This window comes from Falco biarmicus, chromosome 11, assembly GCF_023638135.1.
Source record: "Falco biarmicus isolate bFalBia1 chromosome 11, bFalBia1.pri, whole genome shotgun sequence".
Taxonomy (NCBI): Eukaryota; Metazoa; Chordata; class Aves; order Falconiformes; family Falconidae; genus Falco; species Falco biarmicus.
This window is the reverse complement of record NC_079298.1, coordinates 9,630,667-9,652,449: the sequence shown is the minus strand read 5'-3', so window position 1 is coordinate 9,652,449 and position 21,783 is coordinate 9,630,667. Positions and strand designations below refer to the sequence as shown.

Here is a 21,783-nt window from a genome sequence, read left to right as displayed (position 1 = left end):
CAAGCCTCCAAGCACACCCTCTGACTTCAACTAGCAGAGAATCCAAGTCTTAAAATTTTCCACTCTAGAACACACAAAATCGAAAATATTTTAAACTGAAAACAAAGACTCCACAGAAACAATAATGGGATTATAATATCAATTAAACCCAGATAAATGTAAAAAAAATGTAAAAAAAAGCCAACAAAACATTTCTAAAAAAAGATAGAATGGTCACCTCATGTTGGTCTTTCAGCAATTTTATGAGCTGTGCATATACTTCATCTGCTTTCTGAGACAGTCTGACATCTTCATGGTGTATGAAGATAAAATCACCCTCATCATCTGTAGGGGGTGATGGCAGCTGCAACACAAGAACACCACGTTTCAGAGCCCTTATAAGAAAAAATGAAGTAGACAAAAAGTAGTCAGAATGTATGGAAAGGTCAGTGAAGGGAGATGGGGTGTTTTTCTTCTCAAGGCAATTCCAAACCAACCTCTACCCGAAAACTGCTGAAGTCATAAAACCCTGCAACATGTCTTACAGGCCTAGCTCCCTGATTATTCAGGTCAGGAGAGCTATAACGTTTTTGTTTCCCCATCTACCCAAATACTAAGTGAAACCAGGGCATCGCTGTGTAACATGCACCTGATCCTCATCCCAAACTGGAGTTAGGACACAGCTAAAATGCATTCACACCCTAAGGCCAGGGAACACTTCCAGGCTGCGTGGTTTAGGCATGCCATTGTAAACCAAGGAGAAAATGGTTCATGGAGACTAAATTTTTATCAAGATCTGGTAAGCTTGAGGAGCAGCAGAGGAAACCGAATGAAACAAAAACTAAAACAAAAATATAGGGGCAGTCCAGGGCTCAGTATCCAGGTTCATCACTTGAGCAAACTAACTTAATTTGTGGCAAGAAATATTTATTAAATCATTCACTGTTTGAAGTAAGCACTTAGATGTCAAGAATATGAAACTAAGCAGAATACCAACAGTCCTACTAACCTTGGAAATATCAACGGGTTTCCCACACCTTGCTTGCTCAATCTTTAGGTCAAAGCTCTTAGCTGTTCTGAGATATGTCTTCGCCTGCTCAAGGTTATTTTCCTTCTTTGCTTTGAGAGCTGCCTTCATGTATTGCTTCTTTCTGTTCTCCAGAAATTCCAGCTGTTCCCTAGCTGAAAAACAGTTGTATAACAACTCTCACTCAACTGACACTGCCATGTCCCTGAAACAGATTTATCATGTTCAGTTTATAGCCAGAAAAAGGTCAGCAGAAGCACAGATATCAAATAAGGACATCTCCTGACTGCACTGAATTGTTTCTTGGCCAGTTTCAATTTCAAGTATCAGAAAAAGAAACAAACTTCCTTCTATCATGGCACCTTTCACCAAAAAACCTCATAGCTCTTCACAAGCACCACAGTAGTAATTACAGCCCCTTATTTGCAGGCAGGAGACACACTCTGGTACACCTGACTGCCCAAAGCAGAAGCTGAATTCAAACTTTCAGCTTGACATGTTAACTTCTAAAAGACAGCGAACGTTACGAGCATCTTCTGTACTCATTTATTCCCTCTCCCATGATCTGTCAGAAAGAGACCAACAGATGAACCAACGTGCAGGCACCTTCAGACATATCACCTCTGCTTATTTGTAATTCCTTGACATCTTAGTTTCTTATTAATTCTCGTATCTCCTCTTTTTTCCCCACAAACAGTAAGGACAACCATACAAGTCAGAAAAGATTGCTTTACACTGCACCAGGTCAGCGCATCCTGCCTCTTCCTACACCTCACTTAGGAAATGGTACAGCGTGAGCTGATTACAGCCATTTCCAGAGACACTCATAGTGTATTCACCACTGCACTCTACTCATGATTACACAAGCTAAACAACAGTTGCAAGAGGTGTCTGTCTCAGCAAGTAAATATACCAATGATTCTCACACTATGTTCACTGCTGTCAGATGATGACCAGTTTTATTCCCATCCTCACAAAATAGCCCGCTGTCCTGCTGCTGTAGGCAATTTGCCCCATCAGCCAAAACCAAACTGATTAGACAAGGCAGCTAGCCCAGATTCCACCGAGACAAAACCCACGGTGAGCTCTGCGAGGCTGAGACACAGAGCACAGGTGTTTTCAAAGAAAATCTGTGCAAAATGGACTGAGCAAAGCCATTAATCCAACTGATTTTGGCTCCCTGAGTTTCCTGGTATAGGCCTTAAGTGCAACTGCTCCACCCCACTCCCAGACCTCCCTACGCTCTGCACTCTCCAAGAACAAAAAGACAAGATTTATCAGCTACGGGCAGCTGTAAGCTACACTTCGTAATTCTGGGGGGAAGGAGGTAACATTTGGATCACAGAGTGCACTTTGGCTAGTGAAATACAGCTTTACAATAGTGAAGTACTGATACTTTGTTGTGAAAATCATGTCAGCATGAATCTGTCCAGGTTCTTGTTGCACCTATTGGTCTTATTTTAAAATACTTGAAATACCCAGGAGAGATTACTGTGACACCAAAGACCAGGTATTATCAATTCCTTCACAGCATAAATCTAGGGCAACTTACTCAAGAGATTAATATGTCAGCTAAAATTGCAAACATCAAAACTCTTGAGGATTCATAGATTTTCAAAACCAAACTGGACAACTATTATGTTTTAGTGGTCTTAATGAGTCATGGAGTTTTCTAGAGAGAAGAGTTACGAGCTAATCCAAGTGGCACTACGAAATGCCTTTGCACTCTAGAAAAGAACTTGCACCAGCCAACTAGGCAGTTCTACTTTGTTCTGAGGGAACTACCGAGGGCAGAACGGACGGAGGATGGGATTACAGTCAAGGCACGACACCAGAACCAGTGAGAGCCTGAACATGGCCGGTATGTGCCCAAATCACACTGTGGGGTAGTGGCTGTCCCTCACTATCTGTACAATTAATCTTGTACAGAGAACAGTTCAGGGACCTCAGCAACAGCAGGGCTAGAGATTGATGAACCCATATGCAAGTTTGAGATCCTTGGACCATGCGATGCACTAGGCAGAAACCACTGTTTGATGTAGGAAGCTGCATTAGATCAATGAATAATTCACACTGGCAAGCCGTCCACTGTAATGAGAGTATACGTAGAGTTCAACTGTGAGCAGAGTTAAACATTATGAATCAATGCACTTGTTACATCAAAATTAATTAAAACCCCAATCACCCTTAGAATTACACATGCTGCCTCTGTGAAATAAAGCTGCATGGCTGTGGTCTGCATCTGCCCTCCAGCAGACATAGATTTCCTCTGAAGAAGCCTCAGTATATATGTCACATATTTACAGGCTCATATCAAATATAATGAAAAGAAGTCTTTACCAAGATATTAAAATAAACTAGTGTAAACAATCTGCACATGGATCATTGGGAATGACGAACCCTTCACCTTACCAGCTGGAGGGAGATGATCCATCGACTCTGCCTTGCCCAGGGTGGAGGGTGATGCAGCCCGTTTCACATGCTCAGGCGAGCTCTCCTCCTCAGCTAGAGCTGACGGCACTGTAATTGGCTTAACAACTTGAGTCGGCTTTCCAGGCAGCTGAGCAGGCTTCTTGGCAACTGGGGCCTGTGTCAGAGGTTCATTCTAGCATAAGAAAAAAATTTCGTATTAAATGCACAAAATCTATTTCAGAGTCGAGGACAGCATCTCAAGCATCAACAACCATGGTTATCACTGTATCGGCCTTCTGGTATCACTTCTGAGGGGGAACGTAACATTCCAGACAGCAAATTTTAACTTCTGGAGGTTTATGAGCCATGCCATGCCAGTAGGTAGTTGAGCTACGCAAATGTCAAACCTCCACTACAGAGGGGACAAAAGGAATTTTCAACAGGCAGTGGTTTAAAAAAACCACAGATGCAGGCACAAAAAACATCACCCAGGAATTCTCTCCATTAAAAAGCACCTACTCCATTTGCAAGCACAAACTATCAGCAACCAAGAAAGAAATCAAACCGAAGTCTTAAGGCTGGTACCGCCTGACAAAAAGCAGTAAGTGTTGAACATCCTAGGAAAGCACAAACACAGGAGCTACTGGGATGCAGGACAAAAGTACAGATTTAAATAGTTTAGAACAATGTAAAGGGGTGGCCAGCATCTGAAGTGTTTGTATGTGGGTTTTATTTTCAAAGCAAGTTAAGAAAAGAGCTGAACTGAGGACTCATAGACTCTGTAGGTACTGTCTGTAATAACATATCACCTCTCTCCCTCTCCCCTACACTATAATGCAAACTGAAATTACCACCGAGATCCTGTACTCTTCAGGCATCTCGGAAATGTATTTCGTCTCAGTACCCTTGCTTGACTGGAAATCCAATGGACTCAACTCTGCACACTACAAGAGACAGCATTTACACTTTTACACATCCTACTAAGAAATACGAACCTCCTCCTCTTCATCATTCTCCTCCATGCTTGCCAGCTTGCTCGCACTTTCCAGAACAGCAGCTATAGTGGTGTCACCGTCCATTGCTGCAATGCCAGGAAGAGGGGGAAATCCTGCAAAGGAAAGGAATGCAGAAGCAGAGCTGCTTAAGACCTACGTACTGTCTTCCATATTTCTTCTTGTCTGTAAAGCTATTTCTATCCAATTAATTATTATTTATTTCAGAATTCAGCATAACAAGACTGAGGCCAAGGCCACAAAGCCTTGCTAGATGAAGCCTGAGTGGTGGGCTTAAGATCAGATCTCTCACAGATATCCAGGCTTAAAGGGATGATGCTAAAACGATGCAATAACAGAACATAGTTTTCTAAGTTCAGCAACTGTTAACCAGCCAAGGAACCTCACGATCTCCAGACCTTGGTAACAGAGATGCCCCCAGAACCAGCAAAGAATTTAGTCTCTCTCCTTTGCACAAGAGGACAGTGGACTGTACAAAAAGCTGCTGGCTCTTTTTTCTCCCCTCACTGCTTTCTCACCTTAGTTGGCACACAGTCCAGCACAAAATCAGTGCTACCCCATAAAGTAATAAACAATATACCGCTGACATCTGGATAACACACCAAGCCTCTGCTGAAAGTCTACTGCAATGCAGAGGTTGGAAAGTAAGGCAAAATCAGAGTAGTTAAATGTGAAGTACATGAAGAACAATCCTTTTCATGATTTTATTATCCTTTTAAGGATATGAGGAAGGCTTGACAATGGAAAATAAACTCTCACTTCCACACCACCAGTTCAGCATCAGCTTCAAACAAGAGACCCAGAGCCATTACTATAAAACGTCTGTAAATAAGTTTTATCTCATTAATATGTAGCAAGCATTCTTGTCGCCAGTCTCATTAGAAGTGCCAAGAAATACTAAACTGCTTCTAAGCCTAGAGATGGCTGCTATGGGGACAGAACAAGTTTGAGGTACACAGGCAGGCAGAACGCAGAATCCTATGCTGCTGCTCCTGCCTGACGTTTGATCTATTACTCAGTGGCATTTCTGTCTCCAAGGAGGTCAAGGCTGGTACTTATCATCATCCAGATGCAATGAAATGCACTGCCGGTTCATTATAATCTCATTGCTGGTTTCAGTGACTGCCTGACGGACGTCTTCAACATAAATCATATGGCCTCTATGTGATGGCTGAAAAACATGAGGCTAACGTGTAAGGAAATAGAGGAGTTATCCATATTTTCAGGGGTGTAAATATGGAGTACCTCACCCTTACAGAAATTGGTATTTACCAAGAAATAGATTACATTCTAGAACAAGGGATGCTAAACTGCTTTTCTGGGACAGCTTCAAAGCAGGGAAACTTCAAAGCAGTACATGACCTGACAGAGCTGGCACTGCCTACTTTCCTACTACTACTACTACAGTGTTTGCCATTACCACATTTGACAGTAACAAAAAAGCCACGAGGTCCGTGTCCCTTTTCTAACTTAAAAATGTTTAGGTGCCACTTTGCAGTACTAAGTGTATCTTTTCAGAAGAACACATCAGGCACAAGTTAAACAGAATGATGCTTCCTAGGGGAAAAACAAGATCATGCAAACCAGAGGCAGACCATTCATAGATGCTGACCTTGCCCAAACTTTTACAAACATAGCACTATGCATTCTGAAGAAGATAAACAGGACACAGTGTCTCAAGAAGCAGGTTCAGTTTCTGTCTCTGTTACTGTCTCAGTGTGACCATGGGCGTGACTTGATTTGTTTCTGTAGACTACTTTTACTAGCCATGAGAGCTGCAACAGTGATCTGACTTCTCAGGTATTGCAAGATGATTAATTAGATATCGAGTTCTGGGGCTCGGGCTGGGAATCAACAGAATGGAGGACACCAAGCAAATGTTTTCAGTTGCAAAAATCTTCCGGTAAACTAAGAAGCCAATATATCCCAAGTTTATTCTTTCCTCTAGGAGGGCTGGCACAGAGGACAGATGGGTAACATTTGCAGCACCTGCCCATGGTTAAGTTGTTTCACTTTTCAAATACTACCAGTTTTAAGTTCTGGTCCTGTCAAACAGGCAGTCAATAGTCAGGAATATTCACCAGTGAGAAAGTTTGGGAGCATGTTAACAAGCAGTTTCACAATAACCATCAAACAGCAAGGCCAGCCTACTCACTGAGAAAAAGGAGGAGCCGTTCCACAGAATGAGGTGGCAATTACCTGCACACCTCCTTCAGAGCACAGTAGACCTACAGAAGTCTCACTAAGACATTCTGTATTTGCACTTACCAGGAGGAACAGGTAGCTCAGAAAAATTCACTTTTCTCCCTGCTTTATGGGCTCTTATGGCATCCTGGTATTGCTGTAATCAAAGGCACTCAGTGAGACATAACATGGAGTTGACTATAAATTAGCAATCATTTGTATTTAACCAGCATAAGTATCGCAGAATACACAGTATTTTGCTGCAACATACGCATTGTCTCTATTCCTTCTTTCCTCCGAATGCTTTACAGCTTCCCTAATGGAGCTCTTTTCAAAGAGGACAATACACAAATGAAAAAATCTTCAGCTTGAATCAGAGAACTGATTCAGACGGCTTTGCTGGATACAAGCAGCTTGCTACACTTTTGTTTTACCTTGGCTATCCTCTCGTGCATCCTGCCCTTCCGATCATCCCCACTCGCTTTAGCCTGTGCTGCTGCCGACTTGTACTTCTCAAGCCTTTGCTGCAATGCTTCCAGCACTGTTTTTGGCTGTTGTGGGGAAGCTTGAAACAAGACAAGACAATAAAATGCCATATGATTCAGATTTCAAAACATATGAGCTGCCTTTTTCCTCCCCTTCCTTACCTTCTGCAGAGACAGAAACATCACTGCAAAGTCTTATTATGAATACAATTATCCTAAAGAAAGTTTATTGATTTTTACTTCCATTACTGATCCAGACCAAAGTACAGACGGGATCAGCAGCAAACAATATTCAGGAACGTTAGATGGGTTTACTCAATCCTGCTGCAATTCAGTGGGATAGGGCAGACCTTAAAGTGCTTTCCAGCTGCGCTATTTTTATGGCTTGCTAGAGAAATCCAGAAGTCCTACCTGAAGCTTCTTGTGTCTGAGGTTCAGGCGTTGTAAGATCCCGGGAACATCCCGGTGGGGCTGGTACCTTTTGCTTGAATGCCCCTTGTACATTTCCTAGGCTTTCAAGATCTGCAAAGCAAAGAAAGCAGGAAGTTTCACAGCATGTTCCATAAACAGCAAGTCAACCCGTGTTACTCAGAAAACCATCAATCTCATCACATCATCTTCCTGAAAGCTTTTTTCCTTCAGAACAGTATCTGTGTGGTTAGATAAGTCTAAAGTTCCCATTATTCAGAGAAAATGCTTTATAACAGAAAATCTCAAATATTTATTTAATTTAGGTTAATGCTGCTGGAGGGTAAAGAAAACAAAAAAAAAAAAGTAAAACCAGTTCAAGTATTCTAAGAATTTCTCAAAATACAACTTGGTATCTTGGCAGATGGAAAGAGTGAACAAGATTGCTAATTGACTAAAATATCCTAGTAACAAAAGATGTGCTGAAAAAAGGAAGCAACTAATGTCATGTATTCAGACACCCATTTCTGGCATTGTATAACAGTGGTTATTTCAGAAAATTACAAAAATATCTGCTGCAAAAACCCTGCACTTTTTAAGGCAAGATTATATCATGGGTGAAGTTTCTCTCTAATGCCATTTGGTGATCAGTTTATAACTTAAGGAGTCATAAATCTCATGATTTACTGAAATAAAATGATCTGTCATTTAGCTTCTTAGAATAAAATAATCTAAACTTTAAAACACTGAGTTGCACAGACCAAATATTAATTGTAGATACTAGACCTATTAAGAAAACAAACCTGTCTTACAAGGATGGAAGCACCATTAATACTGGTAACTTGCTTTAAGCTTTAGACTTGACTGCACTGCAATCTATCTGTTTATCTCTTAACCTGAATGTTAAGAAATTCAATTGAAAACATGTAACACCATCAAATACTACAGTAAACGCTAAGAATGTGCCATTATCCTTCTTTCTCTTCCATTTCAAATACTGGCTATTATCTAAAGTTATAAAGCCAGGAATATTAGACATCAATACTTACTTCAACTTGTAATTCACGGTGAGTAACTTCAATATAAATAATGATACCTCATTTTTCTTTGTTGGTAGAATCATAGAATCATTTAGGTTGGAAAAGAACTTTGAGATCATCAGCTCCAACCATTAACCCAGGACTGCCAAGTCCATAACTAAACCATGCCGCTAAGCACCACATCTACATGTTTTTTTTAAACACGTTCAGGGATGCTGATTCCACCACTTCCCTGGGCAGCCTGTTCCAATGCTTGACCACCCTTTCAGTGAAGAATTTTTTCCTAATATCCAGTCTAAACCTCCCCTGGTGTAACTTGAGGCTCTTTCCTCTTGTCCTGTCACTAGTCATCTGTGAGAAGAGACTATTCCCCATCAGCCTACAACCTCCTTTCAGGGAGCTGTAGAGAGCAGTAAGATGCCCCCTCAAGTCTCCTCCTCTCCCAGACTAAACAAGCCCAGCTCCCTCATAAGACTTTTTCTCTAGACCCTTCACCAGTTTTGCTGCCCTTCTCTGGACACACTCTATATCCCTCTTGAAGCTGAGCGGTCTTGACTAGAATTTGAATATGCAGTAAGCCTCCAACCCAAGTGGTCTACAAACCTTCTTATAGTTTTGCAATCAAATGCAGAATCATTCCATTACAGCACAGAGAGACTTCTGTAACAAGAGCCTTACCCTGAGGAGATGGAGGCATATTCTGGAGGTCTATTGGCTGCCCACTGTCCAAAGCTTCCAAGACCACGTTGAATTTCTAATGCAGAAAAGAACAAAAACCAAGTTTTATTCTAGTATGTCCAAGACTTGCTAGCCGCCACGATAAATATTTGATACTCAATGCACGTGGTTACAGCACAGGGTATGTTTAGCACTCTGGATTTCTTGTGTGCACACCTTGCCTGCCTTCATATATTCCTTTGCTTTTTCCAGGTCCCCTTGCTGCTTGGCTTTTAGAGCTGCTAATTTATACTCCTTCTGCCTCATAAGTAGTATCGCTCGTGTGTTGCTGTTCTGGAGATCTGTAAGAATGAGATAATGCTGAGACTTACACAGAGCATGCAAGACATGCATCCCTTGCTACGCCCATCTACTGAAACCTGCATGAGTCCTCTTTTCGTTTGAATCACACAGCCATCTTACAAAAGTGCTTTTTCTTCCAGTCTCCTGCAGAAGTCCTACCTGACATAAAAATCCCACTCTTCCCAATTAAAAAAAATAAAAAAATAAAAAACAAAAAACAGAGTAGTCTTTTAGTCAGTATCTCAAAACTCTTTAAAGCTTGGAATTCCACATGTTGCAATACTGAAGGAGAAACCAAGGCATGGGAAAACTTAACATACCGATACAAAGCATGTAAAAACTCTATAACAATAATCAATTCCACTGCCAGAAATTCAGCATCCCACTGACAACTATATCTGAAACATTCAGCAGGGAATTTCCAACGTAAGCAGTACTTTGGTACACAACACCAGTACCAAGAAAGATTTTGCAATAGTGTTGTAGCTGCTTATCCTCTCAGATCATGATACCTGTTTCCATGGTAGGACTAGAAGCAGCATGACCCTGTAGAGACTCTGATTCCAGATGCTGCACCGCTTCATGAGAGCTCTTCTGCTCATCATCTGCAGCAGACTCAGCTTTCTTCTCTGGCAGGACACTGACCGCATCTCCCGGATTCTCTAACTCCACCCCTGTGGCTTGAGGTAAGTGAGAAGAACTCTTTCCTGTTGCAACAGGAGGTGGCATTTCTTCCTCATTGATTTTTTTGCCTTTCTTCGCTGCAGCCAGCATGGTTTCCAGTGTCTGGCAGAGATGGAACAGCAAAGTCAATAGGCATTTTCATCAAACATATTACAAGCATAAAGTCATTAAACCAGAAATTCATTCCCTTATACATGATGGGATCTGTTACGCACACCGTGACCAATGGCTGCCCTTTAGCACCCTATTCTTCTGTGAGGCCAACTTCAGCGCTAGTGAGAGGTGTCCATTTACCAGAGCAGCACAATGCAAAGGACTTGTTACCCAAAGCAGGTAGTTGCAAGTACCTTAACACCTAGAATTATCTGATAGCTGCTGTGGTCCACTCAGCTTGGTCACAGAAAGTCACCAAAGAAGCCATTTATACCAACCGTAGGTAGATTTTCTGTCTTTAAAACAAAATAAAATACACTACTCTGAAATGTCACTGCCTATGTGGATTCAGGGAAGGAAGCAGTCTGCATACCTACTTAATGGAACAAGAAAAGCTATTAAATACTAATAAAGGAAAGAAACCTAAGCTGCTGACCCATGGCAAGAAGCTCTCACCATCTGCAACACTGGGTAACTGATGCTCATTTTTTTAAAACCCTTCCTCCATCACAAATTCTACCTTCCTCAGTACTGCAGCTTTTTTTTTTTTAAAATTTGTTTTTTGTTTAGTCAGGGTTTTTTTATATAAGGTTCAGACAAAAGACCACCACGCAGTTTAAGCCAAAACAAAAGTTTTACTTCTTTCATCTTCCACAGAAGCTGAAATGGAAGCACAGAAAAATGAAGATGACAACAACAAAATCTCATCAGTGCCAGAATCACTGCTATTTTTGGTTAGCCATGACATTGTTTGACCTATTAAGCAACAGTGGCATAGATGCTTCGGACTGACTGCATGTGAGATTGGGGTTCAGACCAGTGCAGCAACCCACACACAGCTCTCCCTTCTCCACGTGTGGGATGACAGACTGATGGGAAATGGAATTAAACACTGAGATTAAAGTTCACAGTTCCAAGAACTAAGTACAAGAGATAACTGTACACCATTTGTTGGCATGTCACTTTGCTAATTAAGGAACTGCGAGCTGTGAAGTGAGATCTGGTTTATTATCCTCAGTTACACTGCTTAGGCTTAGGCACAGGGAAATTCCCTGCTTTGAAAAATAAAGGAAGTAGCAAACAGCACATTAAGCTTCGTTATTGGATGAATTAGGCTGGTTTGCCTATTCCTCTTGCTCTCTGAACCTGAAAGGTCAGGTGGTTTCATGTACATTCCTTTCAGAGCTAGCAGGCAGTGGACACACACAGACATCTCCTTTTTGTGCATTTCCTCCCCTGGGCTTGGCCTCAAGTTATTCCCTTTGTACCCTAAGACACCTGGTAGCTAACGAGACTACATTCTTCCCCCGGTGGACAGTGCTGAGCTATAGAGCTTTGCTCAACAAGACAGAGCTGCCTGCTGTCTGCGTTGATGCAGGAGGCCAGATAAAAGCAAACAGGGAAATAAAAGCACTCTGCACAGCGGTAATCACCAAGCACTACCAACTAACTACAAGCACGCCACCTGGCTGAAAAGATGCAAAGCTGAAGGAACTGCTCCTCACTGCCATTTTTAATTGCCTTAATGAAAAATCCTGTTCTATTCATTTTGCAGCACAGCCAACACACTCAGAGAAAGGTATCATCTTCCTTTATCTCACAGAACTGGGTGTAAGGTTAGTATCTAAAGGAAGGCATCAGTGACTAAGTGGAAGGTATATGTGCTAGGAAAGCTTTAAGGTAACACTGAACAGTCCGTCACAGGTCAAACTCAGATCAAGATGGGTGCGTTTAACGCAAACTCTGGTTCCAGCTCCCACTAGCCACATTCAACACAAAAAGAGCTGATGCACAAAAGCATCTGAAGTTCCACTTCATCTGTGTATTTGCTACATCAGATTGGTAGTAAGTAACATGAAATGTTTTTAAAATAACTCAAGGCAGCATATTAGAATTCTTCTCCCCTTTCAAGAAATTCACCCATCTGGAAAGACTCTGAACTACACTTTAGAGAACTGACTTCGCCTCCCCCTCATTCAGATGCCTGATGAACCCAACTTACCTTAAGGCCTCTTTCGTATCGGCGTATTTTGGCACTCTCACCTGACTCCTTTGCGTTAGAAATTGCTGTCCTATAGTTAGCAATTCTCTTCTCTATTGTCTGTTGTAGCTCACTGGTAACAGCAGGAAGTGAGGTGGTCTCAGAAAAAATAATAAAACAAATCAAGAAAACTTATTTCATCCAACTATATGAGTTTTCCCACAGCACTGAAAAACAAGTACTCCACTTCCACACACACTAGGGCAAGGATGAAACAGTCGCTAAAACAGAGGAGCACTTGTACTACGCTACCAGCCCCTGGATCCACCTCTGCTGGGCTTTTTCTCAAAGGCCTAATAGAGAAGAATGGGTGGAGACATTTAGAAAACTCACAGTCACAGGGTAATTGGAGCCATGTGGTTAGGGAGTTGGTGAAGAGAACAGTACAGTCTCTCAAACACCACACAACAGAGGGTGTGAAGAGGTATTTTGGCACAAATATTGACTTTTTCTTTTCTTATTTTTAAAACGTGCTAGTTTACTCCCTTCCAGGCTTCTTCAAGCTGGTTTTACTACAAGAGCTCTTTCTCTTCCTCCTACAGCCTGGAATTAGGTTCAGTGACAAAAGCAGCCTAAGTAAAGTTATGAGCAGCTACTTATAAACACTGCATAGCTACAGAGACTTTTCAGATGGCTACTGATGTAATTATTGCCCTTATCTCTACAGAAATGCTCTCAGACCCATTTATTAAAGGGCCTGGTGCCCTTTGTGCACCGGACTCTGCAGCACACAACAGAAACAGGGCATTAACTGAATAAAGGATTTGACTGCATGACAACTGACAAATTAAACTGAGAAAGCTAATGCTACAGTGTAAAATTCCACAAAGTTGTCAAAGATGCCGAGTTATAGGTCACACAATTTCAGCACACCACCCAATACTCTGAGGGGGAAGATACAAACTCTGGAAGCCTGAACGGCAGTCTCCACGCTCAAATGTATAACGAGGGACAAGATATGCTTGATTCCAACTGTTTGCCTCCTCAATTCTTTGTTAACATTAAAAATCAACCTTTGAACAAGGAAAAAAATCACTTATATCAATACAGCATTGCTTTACACAGAGAAGACTGCGATAGTGTTGGTTTTACTTCCTTAGAGGACCAGACAAACTCTAGATCCTTATTTGTGACCCTCATATAAGCTGCATGACAACAGTGGTTCAGCAAAAGTGTCAGGAACACGAAGCTCCTTCCTACCTGTGGTTGCAGTTCAGGTTGCTCATTTTCTGGTTCAGCTGTGGATGGCTCCATTGCTATCGTTTCATCCTCACAGCTTCCTGTCTCACTTTCCACCCCCAGAACTTCTTGCAATTCTGCCTGAAGTAAAAGTAAAAGCCAACAAAAGGCTTTTCCTCAAAATTTTCAATTTCCTCAAAAGACAAAATAAAATCAAGTCTCAAGCTCCAAAACCTTTGGATGGACCTTGAACCCAGAGAGTCTAAATATCTTATATTCCTGTATTTTTTTTTATTTTATTTTTATTTTTAAATGAAACTGGTTCCACTTGTATTCACAACAGAAAGCCAGATACTACTCAAAAGTCACACTGCAGCTCCAGGATCACCACACAAACTAGTGGTTAGAGATCTGAAGCTGAGGAATTTCGGAGAATTACTTCCACAAAGATCGCTCAAATCCAAATGTAAACGTTCCAAAAAACCAGCTATTAACAACAGTAGTCAAAAACATTGCTTGATACTCCTTCCCTAAACCTTGCCAGCTAGCTTGCTCACTGAATGACAAAGAATTCCTTGTGAGATATTCTTTCACATCAAGCGCCACTCAAAGCAGTAGCAAAATAGTGACAGGCATCACTTTAAGCAGAATGCCCCGGCTGCATTTCACCAGCTGACACAGAAAGGGATTCCCACTGTTCTCCCCACTTCTCTAAGGCCCTCACACAGATGAACATTAGATAGCAAACTCTCTTACTCTGGTGTGCAGGGGGTTGGATCCTGCAAAGCCTCAGATCTAAAGGAATGTTTTTGCAGTATTTCAGCTTGTCACCACAAAATTAACAGACACTGTTGTTAAATGCAGTTCTGTTAAAAAAAAACACAACACAAAGACATACTAAAACTTCCTGCTAACAAAGTTACGCATACCAACAGGTCTGTATCTTTCTCCAAGTCTTCGTCATCTGCTTCGTCCTCCTCATCTTCATTCAGGTCCTTCATACACTCTGCAGCCATCTTTTCAATATGATCCATGGGCAGAGGAGCTGTAAAAAGAAAACACAAGGAGCCATAAACCCTAAGTAACAGTTATGCGGTCACGGAATATAAAAAGAGAGCAGTGACTTTTCCTCTTGCTTCCCCTTTATCAGATAGCGTTGTAGGTAAGTGAGAGTATACTCATGGATAAAGGGCAAAAACTGGGGAAGTGAACATCCAGGCAAAAGCAATACTAGTGTTCCTGAGAGTGACAGTCGAGGCAGGCAGTAAGACAAGGAAAATTACTGCATCCAACCACCTAGCTCAGAAATTTGATCTCAGGGAGAAATAATGTCTGTTTACTAATACAAGGAGCTTGAAGAGCAAAACCATAAGCACCATCACACTTACTAAATCACTGGACTTTTGTATAGGGTCTACACTACAATTGAGACTCCAACAGTTGATCCATTTTCTCAATGTACAATCTTATGCACAAGAATGTCTCTCTCTGTCCGTCTCATGTTGAACTAGATACATATGTATCCTTTGAATCTGATGATGCACATAAACATCAACTGTAGAGACGTACTGAACCACACAAGTCTTAAGCCAAACTACTGGCTGTTAACATGACAAGCAAGGAGGCATAGCACACTATCCATACATTTGAAGACAGCAAGAAAGGAAGACAAGAAAATCCATCTTGAGAAACTACTTGTTTTATACATCAAACACCACTGCAAAGTCACACTTGGCGTACAAAAATAGAATGCTCCAAATCAAGGCATCATGCTTGTCCAGAGTGCAAAAGCAGCAGCAGAACACTGGCACGGAGAACTGCCAAGGAAATCAGAAGAAGTGTTATTTCTTCTGTCTCTCTGACTTCTGCATTTTCTCCATTGCTGTCTCATGCCCATCAGATTTTCCCTTTTCAAAGTCTTTCTTGGCTACTTAGTCTTGCAATTTCTCTTCAAGCTTCTGGTCTTCACCCTGAAAACTCTACTTAACTCCTCCTTGCTGAACTCTCATCTCTACTGCATGCTGTGCCAACCACATCTTCCTTAACTATCAGCTTCCTCCATACACTCTCAAAGGTGAAGTTATTTGCACACAAATGCCAACCGTCCACATAAATGTTTCCGATACTTCCCCATGCAGACATATGACTGTGACTCACCAGTGTCAGTCAATGTTGCATAAAATATACAACTTCAGGGACAGAGCTTTACAGTCAATTTAAACAGATCTAGAATAGATCCCATCAGTCCCTGCATTTTCTGAATCAACTGAAAATTAACCCAGGTACAAAGCCGTTTCTGTTCAAATAACCTAATTTACCATGTCAGTGCTTCAGTACCTGTATCAAACATGTTGCTCATGTATTTGAACATCAGCAAAACTCTGCAACTACGATAGCAGGCCATATGCAAAGGCAACTGGCTGTACTTCAAGGGTCAGAGCATTCCTTACATGAAACCACACTAGAGGCAAAAAAGCCAACTGAGCATCCTCGGATGGTTGGTTCAGTGCTAATCCAGTATGGCAAGTTGAGGCTACCATTTCAAACATCCCAGTGGCTGACCAACTGCCATTTATCAGTCACAGACAGCAGAGATCTCTGTACTTAAGATGTTGCAACAGTACAGCTTTTGCTGCTTGCATCTTCAAGCTAGAGGGAGAGATGACTTCCCCTACCTCCCCCCACCCCCATCAGAGCTCTAGAACATAAATCCAGGAGTAAATTATTGTACCTTGTGCTCAGCCAAGAACCAAGCACTAGTAGCTGTTGTTACTGGGTCTCTTTTATTCTGTTCTTCTCCAGACAGGATCTGTCTCTCCCCTGTCCTTACGGTACCCTCCTCCTTTCCAGGCGCCAGCCTGCATCCTGCCCCCACCACACACCATGTCCCCACAACTACACTGTACCAGGTCTCATGAGTCCCAGTGCCAGCTGTCCAGTTGCTCATCTTCCACGAGCTTCTAATCTACATACTCCTAATTCTACCAGGAAACAGAAGAGCTGTAAATGATTTTAGAAAAATAGTTTTCTGAGCCCTAACACGTTTGCCTTTAGAAGGCATAGTAAATGTTAATTTTGCAGTATCTGAAGTTTCATTTCTTTCTTATTAATGAAGGGACTGAAAAAACACATGAGATGACATAATCAGGTCAAGAAGGAAGTCAGCACTTGAAAAGCTGACAATTCAGGAGCTACTGACACACAGATTCATCCTCAAAACACTATCCTGCATGTTTTGACAAGTAACCTATGTCCAATGGCAGAAGTTCTGCTATTGTGTTTACTAGCTTCTATTAGGGGTTTACTACAATCTTGAAATAGAGAGTGGAAATTATTTAGAAGTTAGTTCAGATACAAACACTTCCTCTGTCTCTCATCAAATACACTGTTTGGAGACAGTAACTTTTTCTAAATATTTTAAAATTCTTCATTTCCCTGCAGCTGTGTGTGAAGTCCCTTCAAATATTACAGGCAAATTACTGCAGAGCTGCAAATGAGGCTGCAGTAGCACTACCCCTTCTTTCCAGCATCTGCTCACACACCTGTACAAGGGAAGGTCCCATTCTCCTTGTCCCATCTCAACCACTTGCTGCCACCCCTCCCTTGCAGCCACAGGAGGATTCAAACAGGCAGGCAGCAAACGAGATCAAGGAACTGATTCAGCTGAAAACCTAGCCCAACAACGGATGTTTATTTTTATAGATGTGTTTCCTGATCCAGCTCACCCTGCAGCTCCAAAAATATGGATACCGGCTTAAAGGTAGAGCATGCTCACTGGAGACTGCCCCTCACAACAGCAGCCTTGATTTATAGTAGATCACAGCAATCCTGTAAAACACTGCATAGCTATACACAAATGCTATCAGACAAAACTAACAGATGCTTTAAATATTAAAACCAGTAATGATCCATTCCAAGAGACATGGATAACATCCTGCATAACACAAGCTACAGGATTCTCCCAGTAATTCCATCAGTTCCATGATCTGCCTGTTAAAAGGGTATTCAATTTTGGGTACAGACTCAAAGTAACTAATAATATAATGCTCATTCAGTAAATTCAGTCCTTAAACAAAAACAGAAGAACAGCCCAACAACAACCCAGCCTCCACAAGAAACAAATTTCCATTTTTAATTCAACTAGCGCCCACTACACCTTTTTATACTACTTATGCTAAACAAGCATGTCTTAATTTAGTCATTAAATTAGCTAGCCATCATGTATCTTTTTGCTACATCTACAAAAGCAGACAAAAAAAAGCTCTTGCCCTTTTTGTGAAGTAACAACTTAAACCTTTCAAAGGGGAGAGTAGCTACAATTTCAGCTTCTATCTATCAGTGATGAAAAAACATTTTAGATAAATCAGTTATTTATAAATAGGTATCTTCAATAAATTAATCAGATCGTCAATAAATAAAATCCAGATAATTTAACTTACTTTTTCCTTTTGGCTTTGATTTCCCTTCTTTCACCTTTGCTCCTGTGATAGCAGCCAGCTCTGCTTCTAGGTCCCCATCATCCCCACCTTCCTCTGCACCCAGCAGCATCTCTTCAGGGTCAAAATCTACGAACAGCCCCAGCTGGAGCCAAGGGAAAATAGAAATTAAAAAACAAACAAACACCACCACCAAACTGCAGTTAGAACAGAGATGACACTCAAAAACATCATACTGCATGGATTATTAAAACATTTTAATGCATTCCGAACTCTGTTTAGTTTTTCTAAAGCCCACTATCATACCACTTCTATTGCCAAAACGATGGATAACAGGTACCCATGACTGACGTAAGGTTCATAAATCTTAGCAAGTCACAAATATTCCCGCTAAAACTCTATACAATCAACAATTTCTTAAAATCAAGCCTATCTAATAATATGACATAACAAAGCAAAATAAAATTGTATCTGTTATACTGAGCCTCATGAAGGAGATATCATCAGGGAAGTTCAGGGCTGTTCCTCTAACAGCTAAGCTAAAAAAAAAAATATTCAATCGTTGTTCACACAATACAAGTCTGACATGCATACACTGCAGTGATTTCACCCTTATCTCTTGGAAGAAACTACATATACAGAACTGTTCTGTAGTTCTCGTTACCTCAGTTTGTAAATCATAAACACGTAAAGCGCATGCACAAAGAGAGAGAGAGACATAGGCATTACAAACCCAGCAACGCCTACGCTACACTGGAGAAAACAATCATCTGGAACAGATCATCAGCTAAGCAACAGCATCTCAGGTAAAGTTATTAATAACAGTAATCAGAATTTGACAAAGTAGTGCAGATATCACTCAACTGTAAAACATGCCAAAGCACATAATTATTAGAGAAACCTCCGAGGTCTTAGTCTAAAAGGTATTAAGATGCCATTTTATCAGGAGTTTTGTATTGCTGGTTGACACTAACTGACCCAGAAATAAAAGCATTTTTATTCAAAGTATGCTAAGGTTTTTTGTAAACATGAATTAACTGAATTAGATTCATGCTATGAGGTAGGTGGAGCCTTCCTCAGACTTTTTCAAAGCATAAGCCCCTGTTGACTTAATGATCTTCACATGGCCAAGTAGGCAGCAGTTCAATTTCTCTCAAGCAAAGGAATAAAAATCAGTTGTCATTATTACAAGGGTTACCAATCCCCTCCTGCCTCAGAGGATGTGAAGCACTGCCAGAAGCTGAAGCTGCCTATCAGTTTATAAACTAGTGTGAACAAGTAACAACAACTTCTTTTTAACCCTGTAGGAATTGAGGCGCTGGTGGCTACTGCCTTGAAATATTTTGTGTCTCTCTGAACCCTTTTATAATCCCAAAGGAGAATGTGAAACATAGCTGAAAACACCAATTCCAAGGACGCAGAACAGGATTCAAAATCAACAGCTATTTGTTTACTAGCCCAGCTCCTGCCCTCGACACCCTGTAAGGCACCAGGCAGATCAGTTAGCCACCCTCTGCCTTGTCCACCTCCCTTCCGCAAAACAAAACTAAAACATTTGCAGTCTTGAACAGAACGGAAAGAAGGTCAGGGCAAGATTTAATCAGGTGATCTAAAGATTCGAGTTCTATGGAATATACATACAGCTTTGAACATACATACATAAACACACACCCCCTTTATTAATGTGCAAAATGGACCAGGAGCACGTGATCTGTTCATTACTATACTGCAAGTGTAGGAAGCCAAACAAGTGTAAGTAATGAAGTTAAGAACAGAATCCAGCAGTTGTAGCTCTAAGTCTCTCAATCTGTTCAGTAAGGCACCTTTCCAATTAAATTAATAGCATTAAAGACATGTTTAATAAAACAGGAAAAAAAAGCGGTTATAAAAAACTTGCAGTTGATACACTACATAGCACAAAACCAGTTTAAATTCAGTAAATCTGCAAGTGAACAAGCCATTAGTGTATCTGTTTCAAGAAACAATCCTCCATGCTGTAAGACAGGCTGAATAAATAACTGTACTGAACTAGAAATTAGTAAAATATGTTAATCAGATCCTTTATTTACTCTTTACCTTTTTAGGGTGTGGTTTCTTTTTTCACCTTACATCTTCTCCCTTGTTTAAACAAACTAAATTATATACTACCTCTCCAACTGAGAAATGCAAGCTTTCATACTAGAACAATGGTGACATCACAGATCTCTAAACCATTCTGCCTCCAGTATGAAAATACTGGTTTCTAAGAAATCACCAAAAGAGAACATCCTAGCTATTTTCTCTAATATCCTAAAACCATTCTCTTTTCATATTTCCCTATATTCTTACCAGTTATTCCTCCTCTGTATATTACTTGCTCCTATTCTACTTTCGAAGATTAGTTCTAAAGTTCCACTCTGGTTCTAACATATTCTTTACCTGTATTCTGTTTTTCTTCCAACTGTTCTACCCCGAATTTTGCCTTTGCTGTATTTCTATGACACTGTTGCCTGACTTCCTACAGCTGCCAACAGTGACTAACGTACAATTTTCTTCTCAAGGCTTCTGAAACTACATGCAAAGCTAAAGAGTCTGAAGAAAATCCAAACACATAGACACATCTAAGCTCATTTTTAGCTACAGGAGAGGGACACAGGCTCATCAGCCTATTTGTTGCAAGAAAAAGAAAACCGTACAAAGCAAAATTAAAATCAACTGTCTCAGGTATAGCACCTCAATGTTCTCCTATACGTGCCCCTGAATTTGTTATTTGATACTCTGGTCTCCTTATTTCAGTTTTCCTAAGAGATGCAAGACAAACCTCTATAGAGTTACTGAAGCTATTATTAAATATCAATATAGCTGAGGTAGGAAACTACTACCAGCGTGAGTCATGAGGTCTCCTGCAAAGATTTTAGCGTTAACACTGGGGCTTCCCGGCAAGACCTCCTCCACTGCTGCATATCAGATGTTTACTTTAAGAACGCGCTAAAGGAGGAAGCAGGAAAAAAGGCACCACACAATTTAAATTTTTTCACGGTCCTGCAATATCTTATTAACGCCTGGGAGATTCTAACAGAAAAACAGCAGCAAGAGCCCTGAGCGAAGCCACCCCGACGAGCAGCAGGATTAGGAGGTTTCCCTGCTTGCTTTGCAACCACATCTCCCTGGCCCTTTGCCTTCCTTACCTGCTTTGCAACTGCAGCTCCCTGGCCCTTTGCCTGAGGGCTTTTTTTAGGTCTCCTGCCAAGCATGCTGGTTCATGAATTCGAGAAGATCGTGTCTCTGAGGGACGGAGAGCACACGAAATTGACCGTCAGTGCCCGGCCCGGCAGCCCGGAGGAAGCAGGCTGCGCACACCCCCCAGGCCGTTACCGGCACCCACCCGCGGCACGGGGCACCCCCCACCCAAGGCGCTCCCCGGGGCCCAGGCCTGCCCCGCCGGGCGCCCGGCCCGGCCGCGCCCTCCCTCCGCCTGAGGGGACTCGCACCCGCCGCTACCGCGCTCCCCCCCGGCGCGGGCGGGCGGCAACGGCGGGACCCCCCGCCGGCCCCAGCGCCGCGGGAGGGCAGGGCAGCCCGGCCCGCCCCGTGCCCTGTGGAGCGCTCCCGGTCCCGCCGCAGGCGGCAGGCTGAGCGCCGGTCAGACAGCGGCCGCCGCCGCTCGCCTCAGCCCCCCGCCGCCGCTCGCCTCAGCCCGCCGCCGCCCGCGCAAAAGCGCCCGGCGACGCAGCGCCCGCCCG

General features: G+C 42.0%; 1 protein-coding gene across 5 annotated transcripts in view; it reads right to left on the bottom strand.

Moving 5' to 3' along the window:
* CC2D1B (coiled-coil and C2 domain containing 1B) overlaps positions 1-21,372 on the bottom strand; it is a 34,032-nt gene extending 12,660 nt beyond the window's left edge. For 2 of the 5 annotated variants that reach the window (XR_008824629.1, XM_056355806.1), the window contains exons 1-15: positions 21,229-21,372; positions 18,065-18,206; positions 14,555-14,670; positions 13,647-13,766; positions 12,408-12,545; positions 10,081-10,354; positions 9,443-9,567; positions 9,227-9,302; positions 7,512-7,622; positions 7,050-7,180; positions 6,700-6,772; positions 4,414-4,526; positions 3,419-3,611; positions 989-1,161; positions 218-343 (exon numbers count right to left, since the gene is read on the bottom strand). Coding sequence is in view for 4 of the 5 variants with exons in the window: in XM_056355806.1 (XP_056211781.1) it covers positions 218-343; positions 989-1,161; positions 3,419-3,611; positions 4,414-4,526; positions 6,700-6,772; positions 7,050-7,180; positions 7,512-7,622; positions 9,227-9,302; positions 9,443-9,567; positions 10,081-10,354; positions 12,408-12,545; positions 13,647-13,766; positions 14,555-14,670; positions 18,065-18,206; positions 21,229-21,294 (1,977 nt within the window). In the remaining variant the exon portion in view is untranslated. Of the gene's footprint in view, positions 1-217; positions 344-988; positions 1,162-3,418; positions 3,612-4,413; positions 4,527-6,699; positions 6,773-7,049; positions 7,181-7,511; positions 7,623-9,226; positions 9,303-9,442; positions 9,568-10,080; positions 10,355-12,407; positions 12,546-13,646; positions 13,767-14,554; positions 14,671-18,064; positions 18,207-21,228 lie in introns of those variants that run through there. The other 3 variants (XM_056355808.1, XM_056355807.1, XM_056355809.1) reach the window with 3 other exon arrangements.
* Between the last annotated feature and the right edge of the window lie 411 nt (positions 21,373-21,783).